Raw genomic sequence first — 20246 nt, 5'->3', positions numbered from 1 at the left:
GAAATATGATGACTTAAATAGAGAGAAGAGGGGAATACAAATATACACCTTTTGAGCTGATAGAATGCTATTGGTGAGAGAGCCACCAGTACATCCCGGTACTGCTAAAAAACACTTTGCGAAAATACAGATTTAACTCATTTTAGAAAACTAATTTTATTCATTTTAAAACATTGATTTCACTCGTATAAGAACACATATTTAAGTCATTTCAAAGAATTGGTTGCGCTCATTTCGAAAGGTGATTTCACTCATTTCAAAAACTAAATTCACTCATTTTGAAACACTAATCTCCTTTATTCTAAAACACATATTTCACTCATTTACAGAAACAATTTTACTCATTTCAAAAATGTATTACGGTCATGTAAAAAAATAAATTTAACTAAATTTAAACACCAATTTCACATATTTGAAAACACATATTTCATTTGTTTCAAAGAACTGGCTACACAAATTTCGTAAAACTGACTTCATTTCACTATGTTAAAAAATGATTTCGCTCATATGAAAAAACTGATGTCACTCATTTCAGAAAAATAATTTCACTCAATTGAGAAAACATATTTCTCTCATTTTCATATTTCAGTTCGAAATGGATTATAATTAGTGTGAAAAACTGATTTCACTCGTTTAGAAATTCTGAAATAACAAGTTTCACGTATTTCACACCCAAAAATGTATCAAGTGTCTGAAAAACATATTTCGCTCATTTTAAAAAATTGCTCTCACCCAATTCAAAGATCGTATTTCACTAGTTTTAGAAAAGTTGATTTCACTCAAAGCAAATAACTGATTTCATATATTTCAAAAAACTTATTTGATTCAATCCAAAAAATATCAATTAAAAGAACAATTTGACTTGTTTCGTAAAACATATTTCACTCATTTAATGTTTTTTGAAATAATTAGTTTGACATGTAATACATGACTAGTTTCAAAATTCTGAAATAACAAGTTTCATGTATTTCACACCCAAAATGTGTCATGTGTATGAAAAACATATTTTACTCATTTTAAAAAATTGGTCTCACTCAATTCAAAGCTCATATTTCACTATTTTTTGAAAGCCGATTTCACTCAAAGCAAATAACGAATTTCAAATATTTCAAAAAAAACTTATTAGACTCAATTTAAAAAACAATTTCACTTGTTTCGTAAAACATATTCCACTCATTTAGAAAAGTTTGACATAATTAGTTTTACATAACTAGTTTCAAAATTCTGAAATAACAAGTTTCACGTATTTCACACCCTGGAAATGTGTGACGTTTATGAAAAGCATATTTCACTAAAAAAATCTCACACAATTCAAAGATCATATTTCACTATTTTTAGATAGCTGATTTCACTCATTTCAAACGTTGAAATTCAAATTTGTTTGAATGTATTCAAGATTGATCTTGTTCTAAAGGTCTTGGCTCCAGGAGTTCAACTATATACAGAGTTTTGAAAAAAAAATTGTTTTGAAGATATGAACAATCTAAATAGTGAAAAGGGAATTAAAAGTGATGGATTTAGAGATGGAGAGAGGAGAGATAATGTCAGAGACATGCATGTTATACTATGTACAATGAGCGGTAAAAAGAGAAAAATAGGACCACACATGCGTCCTTTTGCATGTGCATGGTGGGCCCGATCTTATGAAATACGATGACTTAAATAGAGAGAAGAGGGGAATACAAATGTACACCATTTGAGCTGATAGCATGCTATTGGTGAGAGAGCCACCAGTACATCCCGGTACGCTAAAAAACACTTTGCGAAAATACAGATTTAACTCATTTTAGAAAACTAATTTTACTCATTTTAAAACATTGATTTCACTCGTATCAGAACACATATTTAAGTCATTTCAAAGAATTGGTTTCGCTCATTTCGAAAAGGTGATTTCACTCATTTCAAAAACTAAATTCATTCATTTTGAAACACTAATCTCCTTTATTCCGAAACACCTATTTCACTCATTTACAGAAACAATTTTACTCATTTCAAAAATGTATTACGATCGTGTAAAAAAATAAATTTAACTAAATTTAAACACCAATTTCACATATTTGAAAACACATATTTCATTTGTTTCAAAGAACTGGCTACACAAATTTCGTAAAACTGATTTCATTTCACTATGTTAAAAAATGATTTCACTCATATGAAAAAACTGATGTCACTCATTTCAGCAAAATAATTTCACTTAATTGAGAAAACATATATCACTCATTTTCATATTTCAGTTCGAAATGGATTATAATTAGTGTGAAAAACTGATTTCACTCGTTTAGAAATTCCGAAATAACAAGTTTCACGTATTTGACACCCAAAAATGTATCATGTGTATGAAATACATATTTCGCTCATTTTAAAAAATTGCTCTCACCCAATTCAAAGATCGTATTTCACTAGTTTTAGAAAAGCTGATTTCACTCAAAGCAAATAACTGATTTCAAATATTTCAAAAAACTTATTTGATTAATTCAAAAAATATCAATTAAAAGAACAATTTCACTTGTTTCGTAAAACATATTTCACTCATTTATTTTTTTTGAAATAATTAGTTTGACATGTAATACATGACTAGTTTCAAAATTCTGAAATAACAAGTTTCATGTATTTCACACCCAAAATGTGTCATGTGTATGAAAAACATATTTTACTCATTTTAAAAAATTGGTCTCACTCAATTCAAAGCTCATATTTCACTATTTTTAGAAAGCTGATTTCACTCAAAGCAAATAACTAATTTCAAATATTTCAAAAGAACTTATTAGACTCAATTCAAAAAACAATTTCACTTTATTTCGTAAAACATATTCCACTCATCTAAAAAAAGTTTGACATAATTAGTTTTACATAACTAGTTTCAAAATTCTGAAATAACAAGTTTCACGTATTTCACACCCATAAAATGTGTGACGTGTATGAAAAGCATATTTCACTAAAAAAATCACACCCAATTCGAAGATCATATTTCACTATTTTTAGATAGCTGATTTCACTCATTTCAAATGTTGTTATATGCCCTGAGCATGCAGCTTATTTGGATATCACAGCCTAGCTCATGCAAATTTGGACGACCAGTCATGCAGGCTGGATGGAATATGGGGACGGTGGGCACCAATTCATACAACACATACTGCATCTGTCAACTCTTAGTACGTTGTTGGTTAGCATGCGTATGTTGGTATGATGATAGCAAATGCTGGTAGGTTTCCTTTTTTGTTTATTATTCTATTCTAAGGACCGTCGGTCTTGTTTTTTTCTTTTCTTTTTTTGATAGGTGAAGTATCACTTTGTTGTTTCTCCTTGGAGACTGTGGCGCGTGCAGGGTACACGCATGGGTAGATGTGTGTGTGTGTGTGAGATGAACCATGGCACCCTTTATGAAAAAGAAAAATAGTTGGTATAGTGTATTTAACCTTAATTTTTGTACTATTTGTTGGATTTACTATGAAGTTTAGGCCCAGTCATACTACTTTTGTGTATTTTCTACAACTTTTAACTAGGTATTGATGTTTGGCACCCCGAGTACCTCGATGCTAGGTCCGCCACTGGGTACACGCTGTAGCTCATGATGTTTAACTTTTTTTTATTTCAAAGGAGCTGAATCTCTATATTAATCAAACATCAAAAAAACACCAATATTATTATAAAAAAAAACTTTGAACTTGTAAACGAAAGCTGAATTGAACCCCTTTCAATCCCTGAAATCAACGCAGCGAATTCTCTGATCCCCGTCTATTTTAGACCTTAAGAGTGTTATTGGCTGCGTGGAGCCGCTATGGGCCGGCCCGTTGACGGATATTGTACCACCAATTCGCGCCAGTTATAAAAATGTAAAAAAACAGGTGCCCCGAGAGGATTCGAACACGGACACTTCGGCTACACCCGCCGGATATTAGCCAGTACAACGAACGAGCATGTGTGTCTCGTTAAGTGGTTAGGCTGCGGGGCGTGTTAGGTCTTGTACAATGTTAGGTGCTTAGGAAGGCGCTTAGAAAAATAAACCTGATTTTTCTAAAGCATTACTGTCTATTTCTATAAGAGAGACGCCTAATTAAGCGGCTACCCTATATAAATAAGCACCGGTGCTTAGAGAAAGCCTGGTTTATTTGTCCAAACACCTTTCCTAAGCACCTTGCATTATACAAGGTTGAGCCAACATCAGCGCCAGATCCTGAGAACAAACACAAAACAATCTGTTTGGAAATACTAAATATTTCTAAGAACGCGGATATTTTGCAAAGTTGAGAAAAAAATTAAGCTCAAATATTTTTCAAAAATCTTGGACTTTTTTGAAAACACAATTAATTTTTGAAAACCTAGGAGGTACTGTAGCCATGTAGTGAACATTTTTTAGTGCACAAACATTTTTCAAACTTTGAACATTTTTTGAAAACTGGGAGGTATTGTAGGGAGCAAGTAAAACACAGACATTATTTTCGAATTTATGAGCATTTCTTTAAAACTTGATTCTTTTGAATTTTAACATTTTTTGGAATTCTTAAATAATTTTTTAAAAGAACATTTTTTAAAAATGGGAACATCTTTTATATTTTTTTAAAAAACTACGCCCCACCCATATAACATGTGTGCGGCTCATTTGATCATCACACCCCAGCTCATGCAGATTTGACTCAATGTTCATTATCACACCCCATCTCGCGCAGATTAGTACGGATAAACTGCACACATCACATCATCCTCGTGGTGGAGTATACACGTACAACACATAGCCATTATTACTGAACCAAGAACGACATGCGAATCAACTCTAGCAAGCGGTGGTTGGACGTCCCAGTCCACCCGAGCATGCAGATGCCCATGAACACCGCACCAAGAGAATATAAGTCACAGCCGATTGAGCTCCTCACAAACGGGCCGTTCTGTTGATCAGAACAGAGACAGGCGTGGTGCCCTTCGCCACCAGCATACAAGGCTCGGTAGAGTCCGTCCCTTTTTACCCCTTCCGTTTTTCTCTCTCGCTAGCACAGTAAAAATGATGAGGTGGCTAGCGCGAGCGATCACCCAGAGGTTCGCTATTGGAGATGTTAACTACTCAAGTAAGTATTACGACAAATACATCATGTATCACTAAACCCATTTTTTAGGGAACCATCACTAAAAGGACCCTTGACTGGAAGTTCTGGATACACGACACCCCCCTCCCCTCCCTTCCCGCGAGCGACGCGGAGGAGAAACCCTAGCCCCCGGTCACTGGCCCCCCTCCTCCTCGACTCCTCCCTCGCGCCGCCGGCTCGCACTGACAGGCGAAGCCCGGTCAGCCTCGGCGGTGGCAGGGCCTTCCTTCCCCTGCTCGTTAGGGCCGGCGCGGGTCGGGGCCAGCGGGCGACGGCGTGGTGCTGGCCGAGGGCGTGATGGCGCGACGGCGGGCGGTGGTGGTGGGGCCGGTGCCTGGCGGCGGTGCGTTGGGCTTGGTGTTGCTCTGTTCCACGCGGTTGCGCCTCGCGTGGTGGCAGCGGCCACTGGGGGAGCGCGTCAGCCCCCCTTCGGCGGGTGGCTGATGCAGACGCGGGGAGTGCCGCTCCTGGCCGTGTGGGTGGCAGATCGACGACGAGCGTGGCTGGCTCCTAGGGCTTCCCTGTTTGCCCTTGAAGCAGATCTGGCGATGGTGCTTCCTCTCGGGGGATGGATTGGGGGAAACCCCTTGGCTGTTCGCTGCAGCCACGATGCTGGCGGCGCTTCGGCGTCGTTCCCCTTCTTGAAGGCGGCTTCGCAATCCCCCCCTCGCCCTTCCTTCCTCGTCCCGGGTGATTGGGTGGTGACGGCGCTCCGGCGTCGTTTTTCTTTTTGAAGACACCACCTTGGAGCGGCGGAGTGGTGGTCGAGGCTTTGGCACGGGAGGTGGCTGCCGGATATCGTCAGTGGTGTCCATGCTCGGCCACTTGCGGTTGAAGTTCCCGCGTGCGGCGTTGGCGATTCTCGGTGGTGCGGCTTCCTGGTGCGGTAGTCGTGCTTGTCATCCCCTCTCGGCAACCTGTTAGTCCTGGTCATGCGAGCTCAGGGGTGAGCGACTCTGCCGGTCGATGGTGTAGTGTCATCTGATCCAGGACTAGAGGGCAGGGGCTCTCTTCGGAGGTAGAGACGGATGGCGGACCGGATGGCTTGGCTAAAGGGGGATGACGGAGCGTGACAATACTCCTGCAACGGGATCTACCTCGGCTCAGTCGCGACATGTGTTGGCTCCTGTTCGCCGAGGGCTTCGATGTTCAAGCTTGTGCTTGGTGCATTCGAGTCTTGTTAGTGACTCCTTTGGTATCTTGTATCTTTGCCGTTTATAGTTTTTTCTTCCTTTTTTTGGGCTTGATGTGCTGCTCGCCCCAGCATTGCGATGTGTCAATGGTGGTTTGCTTTGGGATACAAAGCAGGGGAAACCCTTTGTTGGTTAAGTTTTGAATACTACTAAAAGGAAAATCAAATGTCTTTTTTCATGAGAAAAACAAACACTTGACCTATATATAAGACTAGTACTAACAATCTTCTGAACTACTACCATTAAATGATCACATATGCAAGTAGAGGCGGCGGGCGGCATGAGTCCGTTGCACATTCGAATTCTTGACCAACGACGTTGCTCGCGTGATTCTGATTGACCGTCGAAGAACTAATGTTGCAGGCCCTGAAGTAGGCCTCGAAACCTCTCCACGTTGCCGCCAAACTGCCCGTCCTTCAAAATCCTGAAGGCCAGAAGCGCGCGCACGCCGGCGGCGCCTGCAAAACGAGGGCTCCCCCACGGCGGATGGATGCGCAGGTTAGCGGTGATGCGGTCCAGCCCCACCGGCATGCCCGGGCAGCCGGCCGCCATCGTCGCAACGTCATAGACCTGTTGGCCGAGGTAATACTGCATGGCGCCGATGAACCCGACCACGTCGTGCGGCAGCGGGGCGCCGCCCGTGACGATATTCAGGAGGTACGTCACGTGGTAGGCGCCGGCGTAGGTGATCCACGACAGCGCGCCGAGCATGTAGGCATCGACACTGTGGTTACAGAGCGTGTCGAGGTCGAGGCCGCGCTCGGCGAGGTAGTCGAGGGCCTTGTCATCGTGCGCGTCGGCGAGGCGGCAGAAGTCGCGGAGGTTGAACTCCCAGGCGACCTGCTGGCCTTGGTGGTCGCAGACGGCCATGCCGACTTGGAGCGGCTTGAGGCCGTCGACGTTGGCCTTCATGAGCGCGTAGCAATGGTCCTGGCCGGCGGTGTGGACGAGTCCAGGCCTCGTTGCATTCATCTTGTTTCGTACATGCAAATCTTAGAAAGGTAATAGGGGGACACAGGTGATGACCAGCTTCTTCAAGGAGATATATCTTGGGCCGGGGCTACACAAAATTTACGCTTGGTTTACTCCAATATCTCAATTCTCAAAGACCAAGGTACACACCCAATTTTTTTTTGGTTAAATTCATCCCACTTGCTTCAAAAAAAGGCTCGGCAACGCTCTTATCAGTTATCACAAATGATTGATCAAGGCTGGAAATCGGCCCATTTATATGCCCTGAGCATGCAGCTTATTTGGACATCACATCCTAGCTCATGCAGATTTGGATGACCAGTCATGCAGGATGCAACATGGGGACGATGGGCACCAATTCATACAACACATACTGCACCTGTCAACTCTCAGTACGTGGTTGGTTGTCACGCGTATGTTGGTATGATGATAGCAAATGCTGGTAGGTTCCCTATTTTTGTTTATTATTCTATTCTAAGGACCGACGGTCATTTTTTTTTTGTTTTTTTAAGGTGAAGTATCATTGTTTCTCCTTTGGACATTGTATACGAGAATTTATAATTCTTGCCGAGGGATCACCGGCGATGTGCATCTAAAGGAAAGGGTACACGCAAGGGTCCTATGAAAAAGGAAAACAGTTCGCATATTATATTTAACCTTAATTTTTGTACTGTTTGTTGGATTTACTACTGTGAAGTTTAGGTCCAGAGATACTACTTTTGTGTAATTTCTACAACTCTTAACTAGGTATTGATGTTTGGCACCCCGAGTAACTCGATCCTAGGTCCGCCACTAGGTACACACTGTAGCTCGTGATGTTTAACTTTTTTATTTCAAAGGAGCTGAATATCTATATTAATCAAACACCAATATTATAAGAAAATTCTTAAAAGAATGTTTTTCATCCTCTCCATCCCCCACATACCGATGACACATCGATGTTGTCGTCTTGTAGTTTTTTGCTATTGTTGGAAAAGAAAATTGGAATCCACGCAGCTAGTCAAGAAGTCTCCTCGGAAATGCCCATGACGACCTGAATTCGATCTTGAAGGATCCATAGCCCAGAGAACAAAGAGGACACTAGGTTGCATTATTAAAGAAATTTATGAAGTCACATAAGATCTTGTCTAATCCATAAATTTAGTATTGTAAATTATAAATGTAACCAAAAGTACTTAACCGAACTTTTTGTCATTGGTATATATGGTAGGAAAGTTACTAACCAATTACACTTTATTTGATAAATACCGAGAAGATGATTGGAGGAGCGCTTGGGTAGTGATCTTATTTTTGAGCCTAAGTTAAGTGTTAACTCGACCATTTTATCATTGATATATATGGTAGGAAAGTTACTAACGAATTACAATTTATTTGATAAATACCGAAAATAAACTGTATGCCTTGGGTTAGTAATTGAAAAAGAAAAGAAAATCCAAAACAAATCTTGAACTTGTAAACTAAAGCTAAATTGAACCCCTTTCAATCCCTGAAATCAACACATCAAATTCTCTGATATCGGTCTATTTTGAATCTTAAGAGTGTTGTCAAACAGGGGTCGTTGACATGCGGGTCAAACCCGGGATTTTTGGCTGCGTGGAGCCTCTATGGGCCGGCCCATTGACGGATATTGTACCACCAGTTCGTGCCAGTTAAAAATGTAACAAAAAATAGCTGCCCTGAGAGGATTCGAATGCGTACTCTTCGGCTACACACGCCGGATGTTAGCCAGTACAGCGAATGAGAGCTTGTGTCTCGTTAAGTCGTTATTAGGCAGCGTGGTGTATTAAAATGAGCCAACAGCAGCGCCAGATCCTGAGAACAAACACGAAAAAATCTATTTAGAAATACTGAATATTTTTTAGAACATGAATATTTTACAAAGTTGAGAACAAAAAAAAATTAAGCTCAAACATTTTACAAAAATCTTGAACAGTTTTGGGAAACACAATTTTCTTTTTTAGAACATAGGAGGTACTGTAGCCATGTAGCAAACATTTTTTAGTACACAAACATTTTTCAAACTTCAAACATTTTTTGAAAAATGGGAGGTATTGTAGCGAGCAATTTTGTAAAACACGGACTTTTTTTGAATTTATGAGCATTTCTTTAAAACTCATTTTTATCAAATTTTAACATTTTTTAAAAGTCTCAAACAATTTTTAAGAGAAGAACATTTTTTGAAAAATAGGGAAAAAAATTAAATTTTGAACAAATTTTGGAAAGAGGAAAAAAATAAAGTTTAAACATATTTTAAAACGTGAATAAAATTTTGTAGTCCCGGACATTTTTCGAAGAAAGAAACATTGCAAAAAAAGGGAAAAAAAGAAAACCGAAGAAAATCGAGAAAGAAAAGAAACAAACTATAACTAAAAAAGCCCGAAGAAAACCGGTAAAGAAATTAAAAAACAGAAGAAATAACAAAAGGAAACCAAAAAAGTAAACGAACAAGCAGCGATAAGAACGAACAGAGGAACACACAACTTAGTCAACGATCCAAGTGTTTGACTTGCCACGTCAACAAATACCAGCTAAACACTCTCAAAGTTCAAAATAGACCGAATTGGAGAGTTCGGTGTGCTGATTCCAGGGACTGGGAGTTCAAGGTTCTGTTTAGTTTTGCAGACTAAGGCATAGCCTAGTGGTGGGAAGGGGCAGATGCATTCCCACCCACCCAGGTTCAAAGCATGGTACTTGCAATTTGGGTTTATTGCACCAATTATATTGTAGGGGTTCCCTTACAGTCTTTCTGTAAAAAAAAGGTTCTGTTTAGTTTTTGTCAACAAGTTCAAGGTTTTCTTTTGAATTATTCTAATCAAAAAATGGGCCAGAGGAGCGCTTGGTTAGTAATTGGTTACTAACTGTATGTCGGCGGTGGCGTCTAGGGGAGGAGTGCTTGGTGTGCCTCGGGCCAGGTCAAGGGTTGTGCCCCCGCATCCATGGCCAATCCACCGGATCTGATGGCGGCCAGGACCTACTGACTACTAGCATCCGGATCAGACCTTGAGATGTCCGCTACGGACTGCACCATTAAAGGCCGGTCATGTTCTAATCCACACATAAGTGAGAGAAAGAAAGCCATGTTTCGACCGCAGCCTCCGACCGCGCTGTCAGTGGCCGTTTTCGGTGCACCGTCACCTGTTTCCGCACGTGGGCGATTTGCCACGTATAGCGCGATCAGAATTTTCTTAGTATTTTTTTGCCAGTGTCAATTAATCGGTGCGGTGACTTTTGCCACGTTTTGTAAAGTGGTGATTAATCGAGTATGACACTACACTAAGTTATTATCTCCATAGTGTAAAGTAGTAACATGTCATATATGACTTCATTTATTAGTTTATAGAATCATCTTTTTCCGAAAAATGTTATGTTACAGTAACATATTATGTTACTCTAAACACTTCTTTCTCTTTAACTCAATGGCACATAAGAAAAAATAAATTAAAGTGCAGTATGTAAAAGTTACTACCTAAGTTACTTCCACTATGACTAGTCTAAGCGGACATGACAAACAGGAAGCAGCACAACGGCGCCGCTTCGTTTCAGGATTGAATGGCCTTGCTCTCGGTTTAAAATTACTCTCCCGTTTCATTTCTTTTGACAGCTCTCCTCCCGTCTGTTCACTGGTGTCGTACATGATTTTTTTGGCCATTGTTTCTGTTTTAACTTGGTGGTTAATTAGTTGGACGACTCATAACGTGTTGCGTTAACATTGCCGGGGCAAGAAGAGAATGCCTATTTGTTTTCCTCTTCGACTGGGCTTGATTTTCTTGTCATTTTTCTTCTATTTTCGATCTGCTAGGACTTTGCATTTGTGGGTTGTGTTTTTTTAGTAGAGGTTGTCCACAAAAATAGGAATATGCTAGAAACATGTTTCTTTTTTTTGCGAGTTAGCTGCAACAAAATCCATGGAGGCATTTTTGTACACTTGCATCTACAATGTCCAATGAACTCATGTGGCCGGGTTTTGTGTATCTCGTTACGAAATCAAATGATGTCGCCGACGCACATGAAGGCCCGCTGCAAGCGCGGGCATGTTGAGCATAAGTACCGGAGCCCCAAAAGATGCATGCCACGACGTCGGGATTATTTGGCTTGATACGTCTAACAATACCAGCGAGTATGAAATGCCAGTACAACACAAAACCAGTGTGTCAGTTTATCTACAGAACCGCTTTGAATCTCGTCGGTTCCACTTATGTTACACGATTATTACATTCTGATAGCTGAAACACAAGCTAGTAGCATAAGAAAACCAACTGTTTCTGGTACTATGAGGTGAAAACGCACGCATGCTCTGAACACACAACAGAGTTCATGAACAATTTTTAAAAAAAATACATGATGAACCTTTTATAAATACATGGTGATCATTTTATAAATACGCGATGAACATTTTTTTTAAACACGGAGAACATTTTTGAAAATACACAAAGTCGCACGATAGAGGAAAAAATCAATAATCAAATTAGCATGTCGAGGATGGACAAATGGACATACAGCTGGGTCTGGGCAAGTTGTGTGTCGAGGATATGGACATGCAACTGAGTCGACTAAGTTTTGGGTTAATGCTAGACATGCAACGGGGTCGGGATGAGTTACTTGTCGAGAGTGGACATGCAACTGGGCCGGGGCAGTTGCGTGTCGAGGGCCTTCGGTCTTCACCCATAATTGCATACATACTATGTGTGAAACCTCCACATTAAGTTGAATCAAACCAATGTCCTCTATCACAGTATGCACCATCTATTAGTTTCACAAGGCTGTGAGGCAACGAACATTGCACATCCTCATTTCACTTGTAAAAGGTGTGCCCGCTTCATCCAACTTGATGAAAGCTGCTTTATATAGAGATTGATACCGGTTGGTGTTTGACAATCTTAAAACTGTATCGCATTAATGAAGTAGGTTTATGGACTTGGTTATGTTGGGTGGGGGCTCGACAAAATTTACGCTTGGTTTACTCCAATATCTCAGCTCACATGCACTAAGTTACACACTCAAATACATCTCACTTGCTTCATAATAAACCTGGGCAACACTTGTCGAATCATACATTGATGCAAATGATTGATCAAGGCTGGAGATTGGACCCATTTCTATGTCTTGAGCATGCAACTTATTTTGGTATCACACCGTAGCTCATGCAGAGTTGGATAGTCCGTCATGCAGGAGGCACCAGCAAAAAAAAAAGTCATGCAAGAGGCAACATTAGGACGATAGGCACCAAACATCCGTGAACTTTCAGTACATGATTGGTGCATGTATGTATATATAGTGTATGATAGCTAATACCGATAGGCTTGCCCTTCTGTAGTCTGTATTATCTCGCTCAATGGCAAGGTGAACTCACATGCAGTCCTCCTGCATGTTTCCGAAAAGAACTCGTCACTTATTTGCTTCTCCTTTGGTGGACGTGGCATCTCAATAATGACACGGTACGGGATATGCAATAGTTCCAGTTCAGACTGTTTCTTGGCTGTTCTTGCTAACCGATTATCGTTGGCTCTGACTTTGTTTAACTTGTGGTAGGTTCAAAAGTATTTCTCTCATAACATTTGAAGGTAGGTGTTCATACAATTAGGCGCCTCATTTCTTTTGCGAACCGAATTCATGGTGTATTCCTCTCAATAAAGAAAAGAAATCAAGATATATTTTTTACAAAATAAATAAATCCTGATTTGTTTTCTACAAAAAGAATTGTCGAGCTAGCACGCCACTTGGTCTTGTACAAAAAGAATTGCTGAGCTAGCACGCCACGTCGCTGCAACTTTAGGTGTTGGTTGCAAAATGCACCGAATGCAATATTAATCATTGACAAAAAAACACTAAACGTTGACTAAGACAGTCGTTAAAAATGGATGTGCCAATCCAAAAAAAAAATGAAAGTGGTGGGGATTGGAGAGAGAGGGTGGGCGAGGGGAGTTGACGGGCGGGCCCTCCATCCTTTTTTAGTTGCAACATCCATTTTAACGTCTCTTAGTCAACGATGTCTACCCTTTTGCCATGTTAATTAACCCTTCGCCACATAAAAAACATGACCAACATGCATTTAGTGTTTTTGTTCAATGATTAACGTTGCATTTGGTGCGTTTTGCGACCAGCACCTCAAAGTGGTGGTTTTTTTTAGCTATTGATGATATAGTTTGTGGTGGTTTTATGGATTTGACTTATATGCATATTAACATGAACATGCAACTTTAATGGCGGCTATTGCAGTCTTCAAAGCCTTATATAGCGAGGGTGTTTGAAGGTATCGCTTTTCTTTGTTGTTGGTTCAATGCATTTTTCAATCTTCGGCGGACGGCGTACAATCAGAGGAAGAAGAGGACTGATATGCTTTTTAGTGTATTTTTATTTTTTACTGGTCGTTCTACGTCTAGTTGTCTATCCATTGTACTGACATTTGTTTTTCTCGATGTTAATAAGATCTAAGATGTGCTTTGTGTGTCTTTGTTAAAGAAAAACTTTAGTGACTATCCACACTCAATCCCTATAAAGCTATCCCCAAAAATCTGGAACATTGGGAGAATTGCTTCTAATTGACACTCAAATCTTAAGCCGCAACAACACATTTGGAAAAGCATTTCTCCCACTTCGTGCATTTGTATGAATATGCCTTTTCATAATTAACATATGATCCCTTGCATATGAACATAGTTTATAAGTATAGTTCATATATAATTAAACATCACTTCCCGTTTCATAATTCGGGCTACATAATTGAACGTAACTCAAATAAAAGACGAACCTACTATAAACTTAAATAAACAGAATTAAACATCACCAAAGTCAATCTTGCCTAACATAAACATAAATCATAAAGCTAAAAATACTAAATCTAGGCTTTGTTGGGAGAGGACAAAATGGCTGTGGCGTCTTCGACCGCCGGCCTTGCGATTGCTGCCTCCTACTCCTCTGCCTTTTCCGCGTTGATGTCCTCCTTCCGCTCGTCCCATGCCTCATTCTGGGCTCTAGCCGTACCTCGTAGGCAGCACGGTTGTCAAGGTATTAGAGCTTGACACGATACGAGGCCCGAGAGGCCTTGATTGTGTGGCACTCCTCGGCAACGCATTGCTCACGGGGGTCGATTTCCCCGAGCTTGGCGCAATGCGAGGCCTTGGAAGTCTTCATAGTGTGGTGCCCCTGGGCGACAGGTTGCTTACGAGCGGCGACTTCCATGTGTTACTGACTCGGCAAAAGCAAAGATGACGTGCTTCTCCTCCATGACCTTGTCATCCTCTGCTGATAGTAAGTGAGCTGGGGGTTGGACTCCAGATATCGTAGTTTCAGTTTTGTAGAACATGGTTGCACCTAAGCAAATAGTGCTAGGCAGTGGATGGGGACTCTCCAAAAATTCTTTAGAGGGCATTGGTTTACACCACTATCTCAGTCTACAGACGCTGCCGTATACAAAGCTGAAATACATCTCACTTTCTACCTAAAGAAGGCTCAGCAGGCCAGGCCAGAAAAGCTGGTATATATAGGGCTATAGGCTAGCTAGGACTTGAACTTGAGAAAGCAGCCACGTACTATTTATATGACTTGATCATGCAAATTTTGACAGATCAGTCATGCAAGAGGCAACATGGTGCGATGGGCACCACCCCGTACAACGTATACTGTATGTTTTTTTCTTTCTAAAAAGAGGATGACCCGTGGCCTCTGCATCTGGGAGATGCATACAATCATTTTATTGATTATTTTTGAGGATCTTACAAAATATAACAACAATATGACTGAATTCGCCATCTTGGCAGTGTCTGGCGCTACTCCTATCCAAATGATGAAGGGTGCAAGCTGGGCCACATACCCATACCTCTCACCTAAGCCTAACATCTAAAGCCGGAGGCCCCGATCGAGTCATCTGCCGGATCCGGGGCTCAAACCGGTCTGACGCACTCACAAGTGTCGTCGCCGCCATCTTCCACTGGTCCATCTTCAGAGCAGATTGAGGTGACAGCCTTGGCAGGTCCTCCGCCATCGACGCCACCACGACGCCAATCGACGACCTCCACCTACGCGAGCCTTGGCAGGTCCTCCGCCATTGACGCCACCACGACGCCAGCCGACGACCTCCACCTACGCGACTCCATCTCCAAGCAACGAACATAAATCCATGCTAGGAAAGGGCCGCACCACCGCTGTCGCCCACCACCCACAAGCGCCACCCAACCCCAAGGTTCCCAAAGCGGCGCCTTCAAGAAGGGAACGACGCCGTGAGCGCCGCCGCCGCCCAACAGAGTTAGGGCTTTCACCTGGGAAACCTAGGGGAATGTGAAGTGAGGAGATCAGTCCATACCGACACCTCCAAGGTAGCAAACGGCGCCCTCAGGCATCACCATCGGCGTGGCCGGTCATGGTCGGCCAGGGATTTCGCCCGAACTAGATCTCCGCCACCAGCAACACCTCCTGTATAGAACCAACGATCAAGAGGAAGTGCGGCCCGACCAGGCTGGCCCGCACGCCGAACAGGGGAGGAAGGGACGCGCTAGATCGCGCACACCGACTGCCGCAGAAGCCGCCGCCGGCCGCCAGCGACCAGCGGATCCCGCCGCCCGCGCGACCGGGACACCTGATCCACCACCCGCACGGCTGTTAGCCGGCCGTGCCTTGTCAATGGAGCCGTCGCTCCAGATCCAGGGTTCCCCACACATGAGCAGGGCATGCAACCGAGGCCCCGCCGCCACCATCCTTGGCGCCCCGGGCTTGCCCGACGGCTGCCTCAGGCGGCGGCGAGGGAGGGAGGAGGGAAGGGGGTGAGGAGGAGGGGCAGCTAGGGTTGGGAGGAGGAGGCGACTTGGATTGGTGGGAGGAGTCGGCGAGGGCTGTTAGATATATAGTGTATGTATGTACGCTTGAAGCTGCACAATGCACACATCTTCGTGGTGTGGTTACTACATGATTTCTGTGCCAGAATCCTAATTCCTGCTACCTATAACATGAACACATTGGAAGGCATGGGCTGGCCCACACTGAAATTCCCGTTTCACGAAAAATCATGTAGTACTACAATATAATGAGTAGGTAAGTGACTCGCTTTCTCGCAGGGTGTGGCGTTTACAGATTTGTTTATCTTTCTTGCTCAGATTTTGAGTTTCCATGAAACTTAAAATCATATTTTGATTTTAATAATATGGCTGCATGCATTGATTGATGCAGAGGCTGGAGGTAAGCGTCCTTTTCAAAAAAAAAGTGACTTGAGTCAGTTTAGTTCAATGACAAGTGGAAATCCCCGATCGCATTGTATGTCCACCAATAGTAATTTTACTTACACCACCCCAGGCTGACATGGGGTTATCCATCTATTCTGCAGTGAGCCCTAGCTTCTTCACCTTCTGCTCAGCCTCGACCCTAGCACAACTGCACAAGGATGTGGGTCATTAGGAACTTGAGCCAGAGTTCAATCCACGAGGAACGTGAAACCCTATGGTGCAGCCCCATAGGTAGAGCTGACAACCCAGCGGCCACCTCCCAACGTGTGTTGGCGTGCGGCATAGCAACGATGGCACAACGACACTCCATTCCTGCACACAGATCTCACAACCTACCGGTGAGGCAGTCACCAGTGATGAGGCCCAAGGACTCCACCTTGGCCTTGATACCAGTCAAAAGGTTGATACGGTAAAAGGTGCATGTATCCATTTTTTTCACACACAAATAGACCCAAATGAAATAGTCAAAAACAAAACGAACACATAGAGAGGTGAATACACACTCTGTTAGGCCACAGAATACGCACAACAAACAAGACATACATGAGCATGACAACCCATTCCAATATTGGGTTACGTATGTTTGCAAAGATCTTCTTACGTTAAGGGCAACTTTAATCGATTGGCAAAACTCAATTCCTAAAAAAGCTAACCCCAAAACTTAAAAGCCCTTAAAAACCTAGGTATTGGGAGGATAGCTTCTAATCGATGCTCAAAACTTCAAACCTATAAATACATTTTGAAAAATAATCCTCCTGCTTTGTCAATTCATATGAACATAACACTTCACAATTAGTATATGAACATAGTTTAACGCATCTACTTCATAATTAAACATTACTTCCAGCTACATAATTACGCATGGCTGAAACAAAATTCAAGCCTAGCATAGACTTAACTAAACATAATTAAACATTGCAAAAGCCAAATCTTCTTATCATGAATATTGTTGAAGTACATGTGGATTGCCGAACCTTCTTCAACAGTTTGGACTTTTGGGTGGAATTCTTGGTACATGAACCGCACAAACATCTTTCCCTAATAATAAAACACGGATTGACTTTGTCGGGTTCATCGTCACAATACGCTTTCTTCTCATGTCATAATACGCTTTTACAATTTATATGGACAAAATTGTAATATAAACGAGGTGGTACTAATCAAGGGTGGTACGTCGGTGACGAATTTAGGCCATAGAGCAATGCCCCATACAAACGTGCTTTTCTCTTATATACGGGCTAGATGAAACGTTCTCTTATGGGCCAACAGTCAACAAATATTGCTTGCTGTGGGGATCAAGCCCATAACCTCACGAGCCATGTGCTAAGGCAGCTACCAACTCGGCTAGCACGTCGGTTTGACAATGGAAAGGATATTTGCTTTTTTTTGCATGGTAATACGTGTCTCGTTCATATCATAAAGATTAAAGTACAAGTAACGTAAGGACCGACATAACAAAACTGAAAAGATAGCAGAACATCTCTGAGCTTGACACCAACGCCCATCACCTGCCTCCGGTACCACGACAGCAGCCACCGAAGAAAAGAATGATGGATCACCTCCTCACCCGAGCTTGACGCGGCTCCATTGCTGATATGCAGCTTTGCGGACCTTCAAGATGGCTCACCAAAAGTGAAGCCCTTACCGTTGAATAGTCCCACCTCACCCTCTTAGACTGATTCTCACCTATTCAAATACGTTCTGAATTTGTCTGGAATATCAACCAGCTGCTTTGGGAATAAACAAACAGACAGAAAAAACGCATCAAACAGGACTAGCACATACATGTGCAAGCAAGGACGAACAAGCATGCTAACTTGACAAGTTCAAAAGAGGAGTTGTGGTCTACCGTAATGCTGTCTAGGTAGACGAGAAGACGCATGCTACTTGACAAGTTCAAACGAGGAGTTGTGGTCTACCGTAATGCTGTCTAGCTAGACGAGAAGACGCATGTAAACACGGAGCTAGCCAAAAGAATCATATTGATCCTGATGACACGCAGCGGCCAAGCAGCGCTTTGACAAGATGGCATTTGATGAATAAAAACTACCAGGCGGACGGGACTCCCTTCTCCCTCCCGCGCCGCCCCCGCGCGGCTAGGGACAGTCTGGGTCGCCTGGGCCGGCGGCGGCACGTGTCTTCCTCTCCGGCTGGCGCGCGCCGTGGCGCGACGTCGAGCTGGCGCGCTGGCCGACGCTGGGTGGTGGTCGCGTGGCAGGCGGCGCAGATGGTGCTGGGTCGTGCGGGGCCGAGACGTGGCGGCGCGGATCTGGCGCATGGGGGCTCCTGCGGCGAGGGCTGCGGGCGGCGCGGCCGGGCGCTCCTAGGCGTCGGGCGGCGGCTGCTTACGGTGTGGTGCCCAGCGCAGCGGCTGCTTGGTGGCGGTGGTGGTGGTGCGTGCCGGCTGGATCTGGCGGTTTTCGGCGGGCGGCGCGGGTTGGGGCATCGGCCCGGCATGGCTGTTGCTCCGGCAAAGGAAGGCGGCGGCGAGGCGGCAAGGCCATCTGGTGTGGCGGCTTCCATTCGTCGAACCGGCAGCTCGGCGGGTCGGCTACGGCGGCGGCTGTTTTTTTGGCATCGGCTCGTTTGTAGGCGGCTCGGTTCGACCTTCGATCCATCTCATCGGCTCCCGGACGCTATCTTCGTCGAAGGATTGACCGTCCCCCAGCTGCGGTCCATCGCTCGTCTCGCGCCCGATGCGCAGGTCCGAGCTCGTCTCGTGCACAGTGCCGTAGGACTAAGCTCGTCTCGCGCACGGTGCAGCAGGACTGACCTCGTCTCGCGCACGGTGTTGTGGGTCGAGCTCGCCTCGCGCCCGGTGCTGTAGGACGGGTCGATGGAGGTCAGGTGGCCGGCCTATGGGGTCTCGGCGCTGGGGGTCGGCCAGTGGTGCGAAAGGTGGGGTCTTTCCGCTCGTCTCTTTGGTTGGGATAGCGGCAGGTCTCGGGTGAGGTGGTGTCAAGGTCTTGGATGCCGGGGCGGCGACCCTGGTGATGGTTGCACGGTCTCTCGGGTGGAGGCCGTGGCTTGGTGCTGCCCGGTGGCCATGGCCGTGTGGGCGGCATGGTTGTCGGGGTGTGGCATTCGGCGGCGGTGAGTTTTGGCCGGGGTGAAAACCTGTTCTATCTTCGGACGGACCGGCGGCGGCGAAGCTCGTTCCTTTCTTGAAGGCGTCGTCGCGGCTCTCATTGCCCGTCGTGCGTCTCCGGGGGAAACTCTGATCCTCGGATTGGGCGGTGGCGGCGCTCCGGTGTCGTATCCTTCCTGAAGGCGCCGCCTTGAAGCCCACGGTTCGTCATATGCGGCTTCATCTCTCCGCGGTGGCAGTGCTAAGGGTGGTGTTGCCGCGCTCAGCGCCTATATATCTTGCCTTGGGTGTGTGCGTGTGTTGTGGTGGCGTGTGTTTGTACTGAATTGCTGCGATCGTGCTTTACATATAAAGAGTGGCGAGAGCCTTTTTGGTAAAAACTACCAGGCTTCACATCGGCTTGCAAATGCACTCAACAGAATTAGATCGAGAGATGAGGAAATGAGAGAGAGGAAAACTGCATGCAGCCACAAAAATGACACAAATCCCGCTGGCGCTCGCCGGACAGCCGGCTCTCCCAGCGCGGCAAATCCGCTGGCTCTGCAGCGTTGAAGCAACGGCTGCACATATCAATGGAAGCAGTGGCCGAGCTTCATGGGGCCAACCTGGGCGGTGCCCCCCCTCCCAGCTCAAAGAAAAAATTACATATATATCTATGTATTTGACCATTTTTCCACTAAAAATCAGCATATTGTGAGTTTAT

General features: G+C 44.0%; 1 protein-coding gene across 1 annotated transcript; it reads right to left on the bottom strand.

Annotated features, from left to right (window-relative positions):
• Positions 1-6622: 6622 nt before the first annotated feature.
• LOC119279785 (putative CCR4-associated factor 1 homolog 3) lies at positions 6623-7243 on the bottom strand. Its single transcript, XM_037560908.1, has one exon. The coding sequence runs from the start codon at positions 7241-7243 to the stop codon at positions 6623-6625; it is 621 nt and encodes a 206-aa protein (XP_037416805.1).
• Positions 7244-20246: the final 13003 nt, after the last annotated feature.

Source organism: Triticum dicoccoides, chromosome 3B (assembly GCF_002162155.2).
Source record: "Triticum dicoccoides isolate Atlit2015 ecotype Zavitan chromosome 3B, WEW_v2.0, whole genome shotgun sequence".
Lineage (NCBI taxonomy): Eukaryota > Viridiplantae > Streptophyta > Magnoliopsida > Poales > Poaceae > Triticum > Triticum dicoccoides.
Note: the sequence above shows the minus strand (reverse complement) of the source record. Positions and strands in the feature narration are given on the sequence as shown.